Source organism: Megascapheus bottae, chromosome 13 (assembly GCF_031878675.1).
Source record: "Megascapheus bottae isolate mThoBot1 chromosome 13, mThoBot2.hap1, whole genome shotgun sequence".
In the NCBI taxonomy this organism is placed as follows: Eukaryota; Metazoa; Chordata; class Mammalia; order Rodentia; family Geomyidae; genus Megascapheus; species Megascapheus bottae.
Window position 1 is genome coordinate 18,817,487 of NC_143521.1, and position 19,805 is coordinate 18,837,291.

The following is a 19,805-nucleotide window of genomic DNA, read 5'->3' on the forward strand; positions in this document are numbered from 1 at the left end:
ACAAGTCTCATATTTTCGGTTTACTACCAGAATTTATGGAAGGAATCTATCTCCAGGCACTATACAGAAAGAAATACAAAATTATTATTAAAACTTGAGGAGGGAAGTATAGCAAATAATTCAGTAGTTTTTTGGGTTTTTTGCCAGTCCTGGGCTTGAGCTCAGGGCCTGAGCACTTTCTCAAGGCTAGAGCTCTACCACTTGAGCCTCAGTACCATTTCCGGCTTTTTTCTATGGATGTGGTACTGACGAATGGAACCTAGGTCTTTGTGCATGCTAGGCAAGCACTCTACCACTAAGTCAAACTCCTGGCCCATAATTCAATAGTTTATTTGTAAATCTTACCCAGCAAACTCTAACTACAAATTAACTACGTTAATTTGTTTCACTGATCAAAATATAGTAAGTCATTCTTTTTGTATGCATAGCATCACAAACTTGGAAAAAATAAGGCATTATAAATATTTAATAGTTGCGACATCTAGCACAGTAGGAGCTAAAAGCCAAGAACTCCTGTATAAGATGAGTGTATGTAGAATCAGCTCTCTACTCCTCATGCCCTTCAGTAAATAAATGCCTAAGCTCTAAGCCCAAACATGGAAGTTGACATGTAAAAGAGAACAACTCCCATACATCTTCAGCGAAGCAGGCCTCTTTGTCACCAGCCTTGCAGCATGTTTCCAGAAAAGCTTTGACTTTCCCCAAAACGGCAGTCAGTTGCTCTTTTGTGATTGTGGGCTTGTGTTTCACCAGCTCTGCAATCATTCTGTATTTGAACACAAAAGGAGAAAAGGAAGACTAAGTTTACTCATGGAAAGAAAAGTGGAAAGGGTAAGGATGGTAGCACTTTCAATGAAGACTAAAACTCTTGGAGCCAGACTACTGTAGAAGAAGCTAAGGCACTCACTATTACCTCATAGTCTCCTCTGTATGTGACTATATTAAAATCCACTCTATTAGGCTTGATATGGGGGTCAAATAAAATAATCAGTGCAAGTCATTTAGTATTTACTGAAGCTTCCAACAATTTGCATTTAGATAGTACTCAGACTGCACTCAGATTATAGCAGTAATGCCATAGTGATTTGTACATCTACTTACTTAACAGATCAAAACAATGCTTAATTTTGTTTGCTAGTGCTGGGAATCTTGAAGTATGGGCCTGAATACTGTAACTGAAGTTTTTACTCATGACTTGTTCTCTATCACTTGAGCCACAGCTCAACTCTAGCCCTTTTTTTTTGTTGTTAATTAGAGATAAATATCTCACAGACTAGGGAGGGAAAAGGGCACAAAAATATGAGAAGAGGTATCAATGTTCAAGAAGTAATGCACCCACTACCTGACAAATGTAACTGTAACCCCTCTTTACATTACCCTGACAAGAAAAAAAATCTCACAGACTTTTCTGACTAGGCTGACTTGGAGCTAGGATCCCAGATCTCAGCCTCTTGAGTAACAAGGATTATAGGCATGAGCCACCAATGCCTAATGCTGATGCTTAAAATTTTTAATTAATTCAGATGTCATTTAAGATCTTTCTGCTGTGTTAATATTTGTGTTTGCTATTCAAAGCTAATATTTGGGAGGCTACAGGAAATAGTACAATCCAAAGGAGCTGGTAGTTATCATGGAAGAATATGTTCTAGAATAAACAAAGCAAAATTTAGTATCCACTTTGGTTTAGAAAATTCGCAGGCCACTAGATAGAAGAGAAGACAGACAGACAGATAGACGGACGGACAGACAGACAGACACACACACACACACACACACACACACACACATTCACACAGAGAGAAAACATGATGAAATTTATAGTTTTACTTTTATTTTTAAGTATGGTCCTGATATCAGGCCACCAAAGATGACAATTTTTTTCTGCTGTTAGATTTCAAGATATGATAACCCTCATGATAGTAAAAAAAGAAAAGGTGTTGATCCTCAAAATTCACATTTCCATATTTTTTAGCAAACAAATCACATTCTCAAAAAACACACAACATCTTGCCTAGAGGATCAACTTAATATAATCATTCATAACTAGAAAAAATTATCCCATGATTTCTACAAGTAATTTTCTAACATTACAGATTCACTTGCTGGTTTCATAGCTTCTCTTCTAGTCTATCCTAAACTTTTATCCTACTGTGGTTTTTAGTCAGTATTATCCTGACTATTCATTGTTAACATTGTAACCACCCATTGTATCCTTGAAACTTGTATCATGGTTGGTAATAAGGACAAATACTTACTTTATTTAAGGACTGCCATTACTATAGAGAGAAAAATATTCATTTCAACTGACATCTATGAAATCTACAAACACATGCAGTCATGAAATATTACTCACAATTGTTTCTTGCGCTGTTGCTCCACCTCTGGAAGTTCACAAAAATCAGCATGGAAGGTGAACGTTTCAGGTTTAAACTCTTTGGGAACAAAGGTTTCATCCAAAGTCAGTGCACTGAAGCAGGGCCGCCTGTTCACCAAAGACTTGGTGCAGCATTCTGTGACCTTCTCACTCACTGGGGTCTTCTCATGCATCACACAGAACCGGTTAAGCACCAGGGACAGCTAACCAGTAGGGAAGAGAGAACAAATTAAAAAGAAACAAAGTTGAAAGTGTTCTATCAACATTCATTTTCTAAACATAGTGCTAAGTAAACTCACAACTTTGAATCTAAAGTGGACTGAGACAGTGTTTCACCTATCTTTGGAAGTAAACATCCAGGAAATATAAAAATCACCTCTCCTGATGGCTTACACCTGCAATTCTAGCTGTTCAGGAGATTGAGATTTCTACTCCAGAAGATTGATTCTCAATGTAAGTCTGAGAAGAAACATCTAGGAGACTTTACGCCAATTAACCAGTAAATTGCTAGATTAGAGGTGTTGCTCAAGTGGTAGAACACCAGCCATGAGCACAAAAGCTGGAGGCATGATGCCCGGGGTTCAAGTCTTGGTAATGCCCACATGCACACATGCCACACGCACACATGGAGTCATCTTTCTTCTTAATACATCAACATATTTAGAATGGCTTAAGAAAATAATTGGAGATGATATGGCCTAAGAATGTATTAGAGTAAGGAGGATACAGTCTTTTTTCTTATGGTCATGGGGCTTGAACTCTGGACCTGGGCGCCGTCCCTGAGCTCTTCACCTCAAGCTACAGCACCACTTCTGGCGGTTAACTGAAGGAAAGAGTCTCATGAACTTTCCTGCCCAGGCTGGCTTTGAACCTCAATCCTCAGATCTCAGGCTCCTGAGTAGCTGGGATTACAAGCGTGAGCCCCCAAGCCCCAGAAAGGATATAGTCTTATACTGATACAGTAAAACAGAGACACTCTAAGAAACTGAAACTTGAAAATTGACCTTTTTATTCAAGACTAGTTATTGCCTTTGTTATCTTAACTAAATCCTAAACTTTGGAGTGAGGATAATAGAGACAAACAACTGTCAGGAATACTATAAACACACACTACTCACACCCAGAGATACACACAGTTTAGTCCACACCACCTCTGAAATTTACATTTATCACTATCATGATAACAAATCATCATTATTAACTTGATGATATTCTCAAAAACTCACATAGTCTTCCACACAAGGCAGCCTCTCCGCATCAGGAAGTTTACAACACTTGGTGCCCACTTTCCCTAGGTGTCTTGCAGACTCTACAAGAGTTGGAGTCGACACCTGAGGTGCTTTCTTGGTATAACGAACGACAAGCCTATTTCAAAGAAAGAGTCCAGTGTTTCTGATCTAGAAAAAAACTGTTGTGTTCTAATGTAATACATCAAGAAGAGAAAATCCAGCTAAGCTCAACTAATATAATCTTAGCTTTTAATTTACCAAATTATGTTCATCTGCAAAGTGATGCCAGTCTTAGAAGAATACATTTTCTGAGTAAATATTGGAATGTGGCCTTGACTACCAAACTACATTTTTTTTCGTCAGTTGTGCTTGAACTCTGCTGGGCCACATCCCTGAGCTCTTCAGCTCAAGGCTAGCACTCTACCACTAGATTCACAGCACCACTTCTGATTTTCTGGTGGTTAACTGGAGATCAGAGCCTCACAGACTTTAGTGCCGGGGCTAGCTTTGAACTGTGATCCTCAGATCTCAGCCTCCTGAGTGCTAGGATTACAGGCATGAGCCACCGGCGCCCAGCTAAATTTTTTTTTCTTTTTGCTGGTCCTGGGGCTTAAACTCAGGGCTTAGAAACTGTCCTTGGACTTTACCAAGGCTACATCTCTACCCCTTGGGCCCTGGACCACTTCCGGCTTTTTCTGTATATGTGTAATTGAACCCAGGGCTTCGTGAATGCTAGACAAGCACTTTACCACTAGACCATGCTCTCAGCTAATAAATGATTTTTTATATATTTTTTTGTCAGTCATAAGACTTAAACTCTGGGTCTGGGCGCTGTCCCTGAGCTCTTCAGCTCAAGGATACCACCCTACCCCTTGAGCCACAGCACCACTTCTGGTTTTTGGTGGTTAATTGGAGATAAGTGTTTCACTGACTTCAGTGCCTGAGCTGGCTCAGATCTCAGCCTCCTAAGAAGCTAGGATTACAGGCGTGACTCATGCCACCTGGCTCCTGGCCAATAAATTCTTAATTTCTATTATAACCTTAGGAAAGTGAGTTTGCTTATTATAGATAGGTTCCCATACTTACTATTAGTTTTTCTTTAAAATAAATTCTATTATATACATAATGCATATCAGCACTGTAATCAAGTTTAAAGATGTAAATCAAATTAGGAGGAAGTACATTTTACTCAGTAGAGATGGGGCCTCAATTAAATTTGAAGTAATAAGATTTGCTAATAAACTAGGACATTATCAGACATAAATTAATTGCATGCAAAGAATGTCACCAATGGAGGCCCCAAGTATGACCTAATGGTAGAGTGTTTGCCCAGTATGCATGAAGCCCTGGGTTCAATTCCTCAGCGCCACATACACAGAAAAACCTGGAAGTGGTGCTGTGGTTCAAGTGGTACAGTACTAGTCTTGAGCAAAAGAAGCTCAGGGACAGTGTCTAAGCCCTGAGTTCAAGCCCCAGGACTGGCAAAACAAACAAACAAACAAATAATATCACCAATGAAGGTCAAATTACAAAATGACTGCAATCTACTCTTTGAAGGAACTGTATTTGTTCACTTTTGTTATCCCTCCCATCTATAGTTAGAAGAGCTCTAACTATGCATAGGTATATATAGCAGAATGGTGCTATAGAGTATTTCCTCGTAAGGTTTCTCTTAACCTTTGAGGGGCATCCTTAGTTCTGACATACCAAACTTGTATCAATCCTCTTGGCCCACATATTCTCAGACTCAGGAATTCAGTGTTTTATAATTTGCACAGGTATAGGTATCTCCATCCTGTAAATTATCTTATTGCTACTCTCAAGAATTCCAGAATAAAGAGATATTTAAAATATATAACGTGGGGCTGGGAGTTTAGCCTAGTGGTAGAGTGCTTGCCTAGCATGCACAGAGACTTAGGTTCGATTGCTCAGTACCACATACATTCAAAAAGCTGGAAGTGATGCTGTGGCTCAAGTAGTAGAGCTTTAGCCTTGAGAAAGTCCAAGGACAGTGGCTCAGGCCCTAAGTTGAAGTCCCAGAACTGGCAAATATATATGTGTGTGTGTGTGTGTGTGTGTGTGTGTGTGTGTGTGTGTGTGTGTGTGTGTGTGTGTGTGTGTGCGCGTGTGTGTGTGTGTGTCTGTGTCTGTGTGTGTATATATATATATATATATATATCTTTACTATTAAAAGATATATGCCAGCCAAGTTTTGAGGGCTCACACCTGTAATCCTAACTACTCAGGAGGCTGCAATCTAAGAATTGCAGTTCTAAGCCAGTCTGGGCAGGGAGGCCTGTAAACTCAACTCCAATTAACTAGCAAAGAGTCAGAGGTGAAGCTGTGTCTGAAACGGTAGAGTATTAGTTCAGGCCTTGAGTCCAAGCTCTACTATCAGCAATAAAGAAATAAATAGCATATGCCATATAACCTATTACTGACTTTAACATAGGATCAAGAAAAAAATGGCAAATAAAAGCACTTACATATTTTGGAATTGATACTCTCCGACCTGTTCAAACAGCTCACAGTTTTCTTTGACTATATGTTGAGGTTCATCCACAAGAGGCTTAAGTTCTTCAAACTAGAACATGCACATAAAAAGAACTGTTTAGAGAAAACCCTGGAGAACCAGAGAGATCCTGTTTCAGTGCTTCGGCCTTTCTGCCTCAAAACACCTGTGTACATCTATCCTCAGTATCACATTTGTAACATTGCATTCCAATTGTTTCTTTCATTCCTTGAGATTGTCAAGTGCAAGTAATGAAGAATATTCAGACTGTGAATTTCAGTAGCTGGCATTTAGCCAAACCATATACATATTTTCTAGCTTAAGCAAAATCACATACCATCTCCAAGTTTCAGAATCCTATCTACACAATGGAAGTAAAGGTAATGCTGGCCTCCCAAATTTGGTCTGTAATTCCACTAAGCTAATAAATCAAAACACATAGATCAATGTAAAACTTCACTAAGTGATGAGTAACAATGTTCTTACTATAATAATAATTCTTACTCTGTCTTTGGGACTGAGCTCTCCAAGATGAGAAAATATCCATCAGCATCAGGTGCACTGTGGTGCCTGACAGTTGGTAGTTTTGTAATATGAATAGTTCTCTTCTTATTTCTAAAGATTTTTAAACCCATTATATCCATAAAATTCTCTAGAAAAGGTTTCTTCCAAACCTAATTATTCATAAAAATAGGCCTCACGAAGATTTTAAATATTGTAAAGAATATTGGGTCAGGTGTGGCTCACATCTGTAATCCTAGCTACTCAGGAGGCTGAGATCATGGTTCAAAGCCAGCCTGGGCATGAAAGACCATAAGACTCTTATCCCCAGTTAATCACCAGAAAACTGGAAGTGGTGCTGTGGCTCAATGTGGTAAAGGAAGCCTTGAGCTGAAGAGCTCAAGGACAGCGCCATGACCAAAAAAGAAAAAAGAAAAAAAGATTGGATACTGAATATTGAGAGTTTTGAAAATTGAGAATATATTGAAAAGAAAGACTTCAAAACCTTCCCTTAGATGTTATTGCTAGCACTTGATAACTTTAGAGTCAGTTAACTTTCTGGATAACTAAGTTAAATCTCTTAATTTACATTTAATTTACTTTTTCTGATTTTTGTTCTTAGCAATATAAGGAAAAAGAAAAAGATCAATGGCAAAAAATGCTGTGAAACTGGAAATTGCTATCTTTCTTTATTTTCTTTCTTCCTTTGATAGACTAATTATTGCTTCGAGTCCCCCCCCCCCCCCCCTCGCCACCTGGCCCTTAAACAGAGGGCCTGAGCCAGGTCTTTATGCAAGCCAACCAAGCACTCTACCACTAGGCCAAATTCCCGGCTAGACCAATTATTCTAGGATTCATTAACTACCATATTTAGGATTGTTTCCCCAGAATATTTAAGAGCACTGAACTGATTAGATGTCAAGAAGATATAGAAATTGCATAATGAATCATTCCACACTCTTGCACTATTTTACTTTCTGGCAACAGTTACATTTGGCTTTTTTGCAAAGGACCTACTGCTTTGCCATAGCATGCAGGTGGGTCGGCCTCAGCACAGCACTTCTCCAGCGTGGCTTCGTATTTCTGGGCGAGTCTCAGCAGCATACTGACAGCGTAGTCGGGGTGCCTTCTTGAACACTCATACAGAAACCTAATTAAGATGCACATGGATTTCGGTGAATGAATGAGTGGCAAAGGCCACAGAAATTAACCTCACCAACACCCGTGTTTGCCTAATCCCCATGCAGTAAAGCCTAGTGAAAAAGAAACCAACAAACTAACTGGAGGCCCAGAGTTTAAGACTCCTTGACTTCATATTCTTCTTTTGACCATCATTCTAATTTATTATCTTAAGTAGCACCTTAAATTAATATAATATTGTTTCCTCATAAATTCAGCAGGGATGACAGCACACATAATTGTTAGTATAGTGACACACAAACCACATACTCTATGGAAAACCAATACACTACCTTGCACATATTAAATATTTGAAGAACACTGTTAATTCTTTGCCAAATTAATTTGATTTGGACTACTACACTTCAAACAGATTCTACCAATAGACAGAGATAATCCTTGAATTTTTTTTTTGTTGTTATCTTAAAACAGTTGTACAAAGGGCAACTGGGAGTGTGGCCCAATCGTAAAGTGGTGGCCTGGCATGAGTGAAGCCCTGGGTTTTATCCCTCAGTACCACATACAAAGAAAAAGCCAGAAGTAGTGCTGTGGTTCAACAGCAAGGTGGTAGAACACCAGCCTTGAGAAAGTTCAAGGATAGTGCTCAGGCCCAGAGTTCAAGCCCCAGGACTGGCCAAAAAAAAAAAAAAAGCAGTTGTACAAATGGGATTTCAATTCAATAAGTCACTTTAAGAGTACTATGAATCTTGGTCAATATTATTTCTTCCACTGCTCTCAAATTTTTTCCCTCTCTATGAGCAAAATATTTTAGGGAATGTAATTGTATTTAATGCACATAATACAATGATAATTAAATACTGAAATGTAATGTTTATTATTATATTTACTTGTAATATATAATTATTTATATTCTCCCATACCACTAACAGTATAGACTTTTTAACCAAACATGAACCAGCTGGTGCCAGATTCTATACTGCTTTTCCTACCTTTTTCTTGTCTTCATATAGATGGGCAGATATATAAACATAGATACTTGGTAGCTAACTAATAGGCACCATTTTTTTGCGTTATAATCTCAAAAAGTTTGGAAACTTCCCTTAGAGTAAATAAAGGACTGAACATATATGCTCATAATTTATAATATGCACAAAATATTTCCAAAAATAACCCTAAGGTATAAGAATATTCATCTTCTGCTTGGAGCATGGTATACTAATTTAAAACAGAAGCCAGGTGCTGATAGCTCATGTCTATAATCCTAGCTACTCAGGAGGCTGAGATATGAGGATTATGATTCAAATTAACCACAAAAAGTCAAAAATGGACCTATGGTTTCAGTGGTAGAATGTTAGCCTTGAACGCAAAAGGCCTAGAGTCCAAGCTCAGGAATGAAAGGAAAAAAAAGACAATATTTTAAATCAACTTTCTCAAACAAACTTTTAAGACTACTAAATTAAAACACGACAGTGTTTTAAATTAACTTTTTTTAACAAACTTTAAAAGCTTGGGAGAAAAACACAAAAGAAACATTTTGGGGCCCATGAAATTATGCTAATTGCATAAAGTCCATTTTCCTGACTGACGCAATTCTATAAAAACTGAAAGGATGACTCCTTGTCTACTTACGTGCCCAGGAAAACATCTTTTGCCTCAGCATAGTTCTTGCAAACCTCAGGAGACTGAACGAAATCAGCCTCTAATGGGGTTAAGTCTGCAGGCATGTCATCCTTTTCCACCTCAGCAAGGCAGTGGGCCTTTTGCAATGGAGCCAGGTCACAGCATGCCTTCAGTTTACTGGAGATTGAGTCCTGATTTTCACACATGTATTTCACTAGATCTGCCTGTGAGCAAGATGAAAATTGTTCATCAAAAACTGGTATCGCTTTGCTTTTCTCCAGATCTTTGCTTCCTGGGAATAACAATTTTATTGTGTTCTAATAATTATGAACATCATCTCAGTCAGTGCTCCTAGATGTGGAACTAGGATAGAATAAAATATTTCTATTCAAAAATAGTAGTCAGTACTAATAGATGAAGACAGGAGAATGGCTGTTTAAAAGCCAGATCAAATCAGTAAAACCCTCTCTCAACAAATAATCCAGTCATTGGGCCTAGGCCAAAATCCCAGCTACTAGAAATGTGGAAATACAATAATCATTGTTCAAGGCAGACCCAGATAAAAACCTCAAGACTCTCTAAACACCAAGTGAAAAGCAAAAAGATTGTAGGTTTGGCCCAAGTATGAGCCTCAAAATTGGGAGGCCTGATTTCAAAACCCACTGATGACAAGGCCACTCAAAAACACGGTATTGTTTACATATTGATTTTAATTAGTTGATATAAATTAGTTAATTTTATATTTTTATAAAGGAAGCACCTGAGTGCTGTTTCAATGAAAAGTCAATATTTGCTAAATGTTGACTCCAAATAACTAAATAATGTATAGGAGTCTTGAAAAAAAAAACAAAACTCAATTATAACCTTTGGCCGGGCTTACATATGTAAAACATCTGCCTTAAATTTCCTAATGTCATGATAAAGACTCTGAAATATGCTCATATTGTAATTATTAAAAGAATGACCAATTAAAATTTTCAAGAAAAAGAGGTTGTGTTAACTATTTGTACATTTCGCACTGCAAGTTAATAAGTAAATACAGAGGAGGGAGAGTACCCATTTCTAAAGATCTGTGACATACTGCCCCTTCTCCAACTCTATCTCCCCAAAATATCACGTAGCTAATATGTAGCTTTCCTCCTCCAGGTTAAGCTTCAGGTCACTTCCTAATTAGGAGAACAGTTGAAAAGTGTACCACAAAGCCTGGGAAGCACACATGAAGCTGAGAAGATCATGTTGTCATCAGCTATCACCCAGGCTAGCAAGCATCTTCATTTTACCACTGAAGCCAGTAAGCCTTCCCTGACTAAATCAATGGCTGTTTACCCGATCATCTGCACATTCAAGCAGGTCTCCATGGCAACACTCCTTGTTGATTTTGGTCAGATCTGTGACAAGCTTGGTAACTTCCGCAAAGTCAGCCTTGGGAAATTTCTGGCTTAAACGAGATACTGCCCTAGAAAAAAATAAAAGCAAATTCACTCAGCAAACTACTAGTAACATGTAATGCTTTATTTGAGATCATTACAAAAAGGAAACAAAAGCCATATTCAAGACAAAGACAGAAAGTTCCTGGTAGTTAGTTTTGTACTATATTTGAATTAAGCAGTTAACATTTTTTGGAAGCAGAATTAGCTATGGCCAAGGACTATGTAATAGATAGAAAGCTAATGATTCATAAAATCATAGAGAAATTCTGAAAATGGTGTCAAATTTGGAGCCTGCATTGCAGACCTGACTTCATTACTATTAGTAGTACAACAAATAAACAAATAATAAGTAAATACACAATAGGTAAGTAAATAATTATATATAATATATTTAATATTATATATATGATAAAATTATTAAAAAGCAATAAATCAGTAAATAAATTGCATAAGATCTATTAGATGGAACCATTTTTATTATTCATATTTTTGCTGAGAAACTGTGCTAATACAGGTTCTAAATTCTATGACAAGGGTAAAGGGTTGTTGTTCTCTTTTCCAAACTCATCTAAGTTGTTTAAATCTCACAAAGGAAATTTCTTTCCCATAGCCAATCCTAGCTTGTGTACCTTTTTTTCAATAGGTTTGCTTTGTTTATCACTTCAGTTTGGGTAGGAAGTGGTGGTTTGGATAGGAAGAATAATTGGCAGCTATATAAATTATTAAATGGCATGGAATATCTATCATTCTCATTTTCTCATCTACGAGGTGGGTTCATTCATGGCTAACAGGTGTTAGTCAACCCATCATTGACAAAGAGGTATTCATCATTGGGAGAACAATGAATGGAGAAGTTAGAAGGACTGGTAGCTTTTTTTCTCGGCTCAGATAATAAAGGATGCTTCTAAAATCTGTTGGGTGACATCAAACACGAGCTCCAGCAGAGGAATGAGACAATGAGTACATTTGGAGCTATAAGAGCAGTCAGTAGCAGTAGTAACTATGACTTACTGAATAGCTGAATTTAATTATTAAGAAATAAAAAGACACTTTCAGATTACGAAGAAGGATAAAACATTTTTAAAAGGTCCTGACTATACCACTATTAAAAAATAAACTGGGGCTGGGAATTTGGCCTAGTGGTAGAGTGCTTGCCTAGCATGCATGAAGACCCAAATTTGATTCCGCAGTACCACATACATAGAAAAAAGCCAGAAGTAGTGCTGTAGCTCAAGTGGTAGAGCTCTAGCCTTGAGAAAACCAAGGACAGTGCTCAGGCCCTGAGCTCAAGCTCCAGGACTGGCAAAAATAGATAAATAAATAAAATAAACCATTAAAATAAGTTCCCCAATCTTTAAATACCAATGTGATTTATCTGAATTTTTAGGACAAAAAATGTCTTTTAAATTCTTTGGCAAGTTAAGAGAAAAGAGACAGAAATTGTTACATTATCAAATTATCAAAAACTTTCAAATTATTACTGGTGTTCCTGGTTCACTTCACTTAACTTTCTATGTTTGGGGTTTGGGGATTTTTCTTGTTTGATTTTTGTGTTGTTATTTTGTTTTTGCTGATCCTAGAGCCTGAACTCAGGGCCTGGACATGGTCTGTGAGTTTGTTTTTTTTATTTTTTTTAACTCACAGATGGCTCTCTATCACTGGAACTAAAGCTCTGCTTCTGGCTTGTTACTGGTTAATTCGAGATGAATGTTTCTTTCACTTTCCTCAGAATTTGTCCAATTTAACTTTCTACCTTTAAGACAAAATGATATATTTGAGACATAGTTAAATGCCTTATGTTAAATTCCCTTGTAAGTGGAATACTACCAACTGAACAATTCTTAATGTATCATTATAAAATACAAACTGTATAATAAATATTTACCATGCTTTGAAAGCTCTTTCTCCAAATTTGTGAAAACTGGTACACTTGAGTCTCTGCTGAGCTGATGAAGTAAGAACTTTCTCTTTCAGTGCCTCATACTACAAAATGGAATCCATTTGAAAAAGTTAGAAAAAGAACATTCTCCACCAGACAGACTATTATATACTCAATGCCAAAATATGCCTACATGAGAACTGACATCTAAATTCCCAGGACTCCCTTTGGCAATAAATTACTTTGCTCTGTAGGCAAAAGAAAAAGAAACCACGCTCCTCATAATGGAAGCCTTTATGGCAAAAACAAAACAAAACAAACAAACAAACAAAACAGTATGGAGATATTCCCAGGGGAAAAGGCCCCGCTAGGAGAACACATTAATATCTCATATTAATAAAATGTGCTTCCATCATAACTTTGGCACAATTCACTTCAGTACCTCCTCCACCATCTTTCTTAAAATTCCTGAAGTTGGGCAAGGAGTTTGGCTTAGTGGTAGAGCGATTGCATAGCATGCATGAAGACAGGGTTCAATTCCTCCATACCACATACATAGTAAAAGCCAGAAGTGGTGCTGTGGCTCAGTGGTAGAGATCTAACATTGAGGAAAACCCAAGGACAGTGCTCAGGTCCTGAGTTCAAGCCCCAGGACTGGGGTAAACAAATCCATGAAGTCCCCCAGGAAAGGAACAAAGCACATGATCACTTATGGAAAGAATACATGACCTCTTGCTTTAAACTGCCACAAACTCTGTACTCTGCATTCCCTCCACACACAACACACAAAAATTGTCTGAGGAGATAAACAAAAACTGTGACTCCTTGTTGGTGCAATCACCAGCAAGGAGTGGTAAGACATTTAGACACATGCAGCTGGATTCCTTCTGTCAGATTATCACTGTTCCCTCTAAAAAGGCAAGAGGATGACACCACAGAGAGAATGAGAGATCTTTGGGGCATGTAAGGGGAGGGGAGCTCTTTGGACCCAAATCTAAAATCAAATAGTCCAAAATCCAAGAGGGTGAGCTGTGAGCTGGCTCTTCATTCTCTTAGAGACTACCTTTGGCGTCAGGCAGGCAGCTTTGTCAGCAGCTTGGCAGCATTCTGTCATGACTCCTTTGTACTTCTCAGCATAGTAAACGAGCTCTGGGGCATAGAAGTAAGGATGTCGTCTGGCCACTGCATGCAAATAACTGGATTTTGTGAAAAAGAAAACAGACAATCATAGATGTGTAGCAACATAATATTTTAGGGACAATTAGAGTCAATATTCTCCCCTCCTGCCCCCCCACCCCTGCCAAATGTTCAAAAATGTTCAAAGTCCATAGACTTGTAATTTATCAACCCTAATTTGTTCCTGATAATCTGTCTTTGCTATTTGCAACAAAAAGTGAGTATAAAATTGAATGTGTGTGTGTGTGTGTGTGTGTGTGTATGACTTTCTGTCAGTTTGACCATCTGTATCTCTGTGTGCACACATATCTTATATGTGTGTATTATATACAAATTCCTAAAAGTACTAATGTGTAAATGATCCAATATGGCTGATGTGACATGAAATCAATCCCGGAAATTCATGTAGCTATTTATACACTTCAGAATAATTTAAGAATATACTTGCATTTTATATTGATCATATCTTATTTCAAGATGAAAAGAACATTGATTATATTGTGGTTGTGTTGAGTTTTATGATGTCAATGATTACTTTTTAAAATATTATCCTACGGCAAAACCTCAAATACCTAATGCCTAAAAATATTTGAGGTAGGATAATTGCTGTCATTACAATTTTAAATTTTGAATCGTAGGTATTGAGTTACTTACTGTCCCAGAAACGCATCTTCATTTTCCTGAAAGGAGGTGCACAAGGTTTCTGCATCTGGTTTCACAACAGGAGGCAGGTCAGGGCTATCATCTTTGTGTTTCAAGAAGCATTCATTTCTCTCCGGGTCTTGCTTATCACAGCAGTCCGCCAGCTCACCATATTTGTCACGAAGAGCTGGGAGGGAACATAATTTATCTCCAAAAAGAGTGGGCTAAATGGGAGAGAAAAGACTTCAAATTAATGAGAAATACTTTGTTTCCTTTATAGCCAATGAGCAGCATGAAAAAAAAAATCTAACATATTGGGGCCAGGAGTTTAGCCTAGTGGTAGAGTGCTTGCCCAGCATCCACGAAGACCTGGGTTCGATTCCTCAGTACCTCGTACATAGAAAAAAGCTGAAAATGGTGATGAGGCTCAAGTGGTAGAGCTCTAGCCTTGAGGAAGTCCAAGGACACTGCTCTGGCCCTGAGCTCAAGCCCCCCCCCCAAAAAAAATCTAACATATTGATTAAAACTGGATTTAGGAAATTATATACATTGAAGGTTCACACATGCACAATGGATATGCATGTTGAAACAACACATAGCATATATGTATATATATAATCATATGTACCAGTACATACAATTTTATGTCTTATGTGCCAATTAAAAATAAATTTAAAAATAAAAATTTAGTATTTTAAACTATATGAATAGAAAAAAAAACTTTTAAAAATCCCCTCTTTAGTTCCTCTTGAATTAACAAGGCAGTTGCAATGATGTAATTTTTTTTTTAATTTTCCAGTCCTGGGCTTGAGCTCAGGGCCTGAACCCTGTCCTTGGACTTTCTTAAGGCTAGCGCTCTACCACTTGAGCCTCAAAACCATTTCCAGCTTTTTTTCTACGTATGTGGTACCAAGGAATTGAACCTGGGTCTTTGTGCATGCTAGGCAAGCACTCTACCACTAAGCCAAACTCCTGGCCCATGTAATTTTTAACTACATAATTTTCATGAAAATATATTGCAACAGAAAGATCCATGACTTTAAAGAATGTTTATTTACTGTCTTTTGTCTGACATAAGAGCCAGCAAAACTAGTCTTTGAGATACAGAATGTAAATGAGGGGGTAAAGTTTTCAATTTCTCGCTTGTTTGGCTCCTTTTTGATAGAGACAACTTTTGAGGCTACACCACTTATAACTAAGGAGTAACCCATTCTATCATACATTGCTACTGCATTAAAATATAGAACCATTTGTTACTTAGAAATCAACTGAAAATAAATTATGTTTACTATTTCCTGTCCTTGTTCACTAATTTTTGTTTAAAATGTCACTAGAACCTTACAGAAGATACTGTTCTACACAGAAATTATGTTTTTGAATGCATTTTATGAATCCCTGCACTGCCATAATATTTTAAAGAGTTAAAGTACTGTGGAAAATAGGTATGTTCATTGAGAAAGAAGAGTTTAGTGGTCAACAAAAACTAGCTCATCATTTTTTAACTTATTTATATCTTTTTTGCCAGTCCTGGGCATGAACTCAGGGCCTGAGCCCCATCCTCGGGCTTTCTCAAGGCTAGAGCTCTACCACTTGACCCACAGCGCCACTTCTAGCTTTTTCTATGTATATGGTACTGTGGCATCGAACCCAGGTCTTTGTGCATGGTAGGCAAGCACTCACCACTAGGGTAAACTCCTGGCCCTGGCTTATGTTTAGTCATCAACATGTATAAATGACCTAAATGTCCACAGACCAATGAAGAGATAAAGAAAATGTAAATGAATGAAGAACATGCTAAATATATGTACAACAGAGTACTAATCAAACATAAAAAGAAGGAATCTGTACAACTGATACAGCCATGGATGAACTTTGACGACATTAAGCCAAACGTAATAAGCCAGTCACAGAAAGACAAATTTGCTTGAGGCCTCTGAAGTGATCAAATTTAGAGAATCAAAGAGGAGAATAAAGGCTGCTGGGAAACAAGGAAAGAATGAAATGGGGTGTTAACGATTAATACATATTAAATTTCAATTAGCAAAGTGATTAAACTCTGAAGATCTATTACAAAATATTGTATCTAGACTCACTAATAATGCATTACACATACAAACATTGAAGAGGGGGCCGGGTGCCAGTGGTTCACACTTGTAATCCCAGCTACTAAGTAGGCTGAGAACTGAGGATCATGGTTCAAAGCCAGCCAGGGGCACTACAAAGTCCTTGAAACTCTTATCCTCAATGAAGCCCCAGAAAACCAGAAGTGGTGCTGTGGTTCAACGGGTATGGCCCTAACCTTGAGCTGAAGATCTCAGGACAGTGACCAGGACCAGAGTTCAAGCCCCACAACTGACCGCCCCCCTCCAAAAAAAATTGAAGAGGGTGGCTCTGATATCATTCCTTTACTTCCAAAAATATTAATGAATACATTTTTAAAAACTTTCTATCACCTCTAGCCTCTATGTGAAGGAGTTAAAGTTTAAAAAGAGTTTATCTCAAGTGACCTATTTCCATCTTAAATCCATCACTGGTGTAATGTGTGGCCTCAGTGAAGAATCATTTTTGAAACTGTGCACACAGCTAATGCCTCCATCTCAGAAGAAACAATAGCTTAGTAACAGTCCCCAACATCCAAACGACTTACAAGTGGTTTGTCACAGTTTGCAGCTGACTCATCAGCAGCACAAGTTTTGGCGAAATCAGTTACTTCTTTGACTAGGGCTACATGATCCTCGTAGGGACACTTCTGCAGATACTGAGAAAAGGAAACCAGGACCCTGAAACAAGAAATATTGGACTGTGTTGCTTAATGCAAATTTGATATAAAGTAGTAACCTTACCCTAGAGACCATGTCATGTATAGAGGCACAAAGCTTATTCATAGCAAGTATTGTTTAAGGCCTGAGCAGGTCTGTGTGTCTTTCTAAGTAAAGAGAATAAACATTTATACCACATTGTCAGGTACATATTATACCTGGAACTAGATACACATATGTAGAGTAAAAGAGAAAACTGTATACTAAATATATCCAAAAAATTAAGCATTATGTAAGTTCTTTGAGCTATTTTAAGACCAAAACCCATACAGTTCATTTCATATAGTAGCTATAGGATGCTACTGATGTTAAAAATTAAATGATTATTTTGTTTCTTATAAAAGTATTATTAAAGTGCTACAAATAAAACCCAACAATCTTTAAAATATTTGCAGAAAGATACAGGATGGCCGAGAACATGGACTAGTGATAGAGTGCTTGCCTAGCTTGCACTAAGCCCTGGATTTGGAAAAGCTGGAAGTGGTGCTGTGGCTCAAGTGGTAGAGCACTGTCCTTCAGAAAAGCCCAAGGACAGTGCCTAGGCCCTGTCCCAGGGACTGGCAACAACAACAAAAAAAGAAAGCAGTAGTTAGAGAGAAGACATATACTACATACATATCCCTCATACTACTGTATAAGAATCCCAGCAGAAACCTAGATATATAAGGCCATATAGTATGACACTAAATGAAAGGACCTACCGAATATAGAAACAAAAGCCATATTATGGGTGATTGTTATCCTTAATGTACTGTTATCTCTCATCTCTTTTGCTGTCCCTTGGTTATCTCATATTGTTACAGTATTTTACCTTGTTATCTGATATATTGTATATATGTTTATTTGGTTATTTGAAATCAGATAGGGAAGGTGGAAAAACAAGATAAGGGGCAGCAGTGGGGGTAGGGAAATGGGAACCAAAACATGAGAAAGGGTTTCAATGTTTGTGAAGTAATGCACCTTCTTTCTGGTGAATATAATGTAACCCTTCTATTAATTACAATAAAAAAATATATGAAAAAAAGAATCCTAACAAGTCCCGGTTATTTGAAAGTTCCAATTTTTCATTATCCAGTACAGTATCCACTAGCCACATATATGTCCAGATTTAATTAAAATTAAAAACAACTTGAGTTTGTGTTCCTCAAATGCACTCACAATGGTTAAAGTATTTGATAGCTACATGTAGCCAGTAGCGGCCATATTGGTCAGCACAAAGGCAGAACATTTCCGTCAATTCAATCTAACAGACAGCGCCACTCTCCAGTCTAGTCCCTGAACATGGGTCTCTCTCAGCACTTTAAAGTAGTAACCAGTACCAGAAGAAACTGTAAATCTGACTCTTCAATAGTTGAACTTACAGGGCTTTGAAATATTTTTCTCCCAGATCAGTATATCGATGAGCAATCTCACTCTTGTCTGGAGGAGGAGAAGGAAACACAATGTGTTTAAACATGGAAAACACCTAGGTATGATGCTATTTTTTATATCTTTCCATTTAACAATCTGAGGATAGTTGCAAACCATTTTTTTTGCATTGAAAGAAATAGTTTACAAATGAATCTTAACACTTGGATAAGACTTAATGATCTGATAATGTCTATAACAGCTACTCAGAAGGTACCTGGCAATAAAATTAAATGCTAATGAAAGGTCTACTCCTAATACTAGTCACACAGGCATTTTAAAATAAAGCATAAAACTGAAGATAAACCTTTGTGATATAAATGAATTCTATCTTCTTTAACACTAGTCTGTTCATTTTCCTTCATGCGCTAACAAAATTGACACTAAGTAATTCAACCCATTTTTATCTTATGATGGTTAAAGTATATTAATCATATAACCATATAAGGGTACAAACACAAAATAGTATGTTCTAAAAATAACACTAAAGGAGAACTTTTTTAAATGATACATCATTTTCTGAAGCTCTCTTTCATTAAGAAAATAAAATAATGAATAATGAAAAATACTGATGTCTTACGTGCATCTCGACGAAACAGACCCCTGGAATAGGCAGAGCTGAAGAGAAGGAAGAGGGAAATAAAGGTTACCCACTTCATTGTGCCGGAAGCTTGTGGGGTAGACAGGCGAGAAAAGTAGGATGGATGCAGGGAAATTTGCACTAATATACTTCCTTAATTGATAATTGTAGATTATTAACTAGATTCTGCTTGTATTTCATTGGCTCCCAGTTGATTACAAAAGTGTAATATTCTTGCAAAAAATTGTTTGACTAAATCCTTTGCGTAAGTTTGCCATCTGGTACTGTTTTGCTCCTACAAGATTTTGTCAAATCATTAAAGTTATGTAAAACAGCTTACCGATTTTACATAAGAGTTCAAATGAGTTATGCCTATTATTCATCACTCTGTTTGTGTATATGCTATTCCTTTCTCATCTAAAATAGTTATTAAACAAATGTCTTTATTTGGAAATAAAAACTACTAAAAATCATGCTGAAAATTGCATGTTACTAA

General features: G+C 37.3%; 1 protein-coding gene across 2 annotated transcripts in view; it reads right to left on the minus strand.

Moving 5' to 3' along the window:
• LOC150055618 (albumin-like) overlaps positions 1-19,438 on the minus strand; it is a 230,077-nt gene extending 210,639 nt beyond the window's left edge. For both annotated transcript variants that reach the window (XM_090343442.1, XM_090343441.1), the window contains exons 1-13: positions 19,310-19,438; positions 18,684-18,741; positions 17,151-17,283; positions 14,516-14,727; positions 13,749-13,881; positions 12,692-12,789; positions 10,703-10,832; positions 9,386-9,600; positions 7,634-7,766; positions 6,090-6,187; positions 3,601-3,739; positions 2,354-2,577; positions 634-766 (exon numbers count right to left, since the gene is read on the minus strand). In XM_090343442.1, coding sequence (XP_090199568.1) covers positions 634-766; positions 2,354-2,577; positions 3,601-3,739; positions 6,090-6,187; positions 7,634-7,766; positions 9,386-9,600; positions 10,703-10,832; positions 12,692-12,789; positions 13,749-13,881; positions 14,516-14,727; positions 17,151-17,283; positions 18,684-18,741; positions 19,310-19,388 — 1,785 coding nt within the window. In that variant the 5' untranslated portion in view covers positions 19,389-19,438. The remainder of the gene's footprint in view (positions 1-633; positions 767-2,353; positions 2,578-3,600; positions 3,740-6,089; positions 6,188-7,633; positions 7,767-9,385; positions 9,601-10,702; positions 10,833-12,691; positions 12,790-13,748; positions 13,882-14,515; positions 14,728-17,150; positions 17,284-18,683; positions 18,742-19,309) is intronic.
• Between the last annotated feature and the right edge of the window lie 367 nt (positions 19,439-19,805).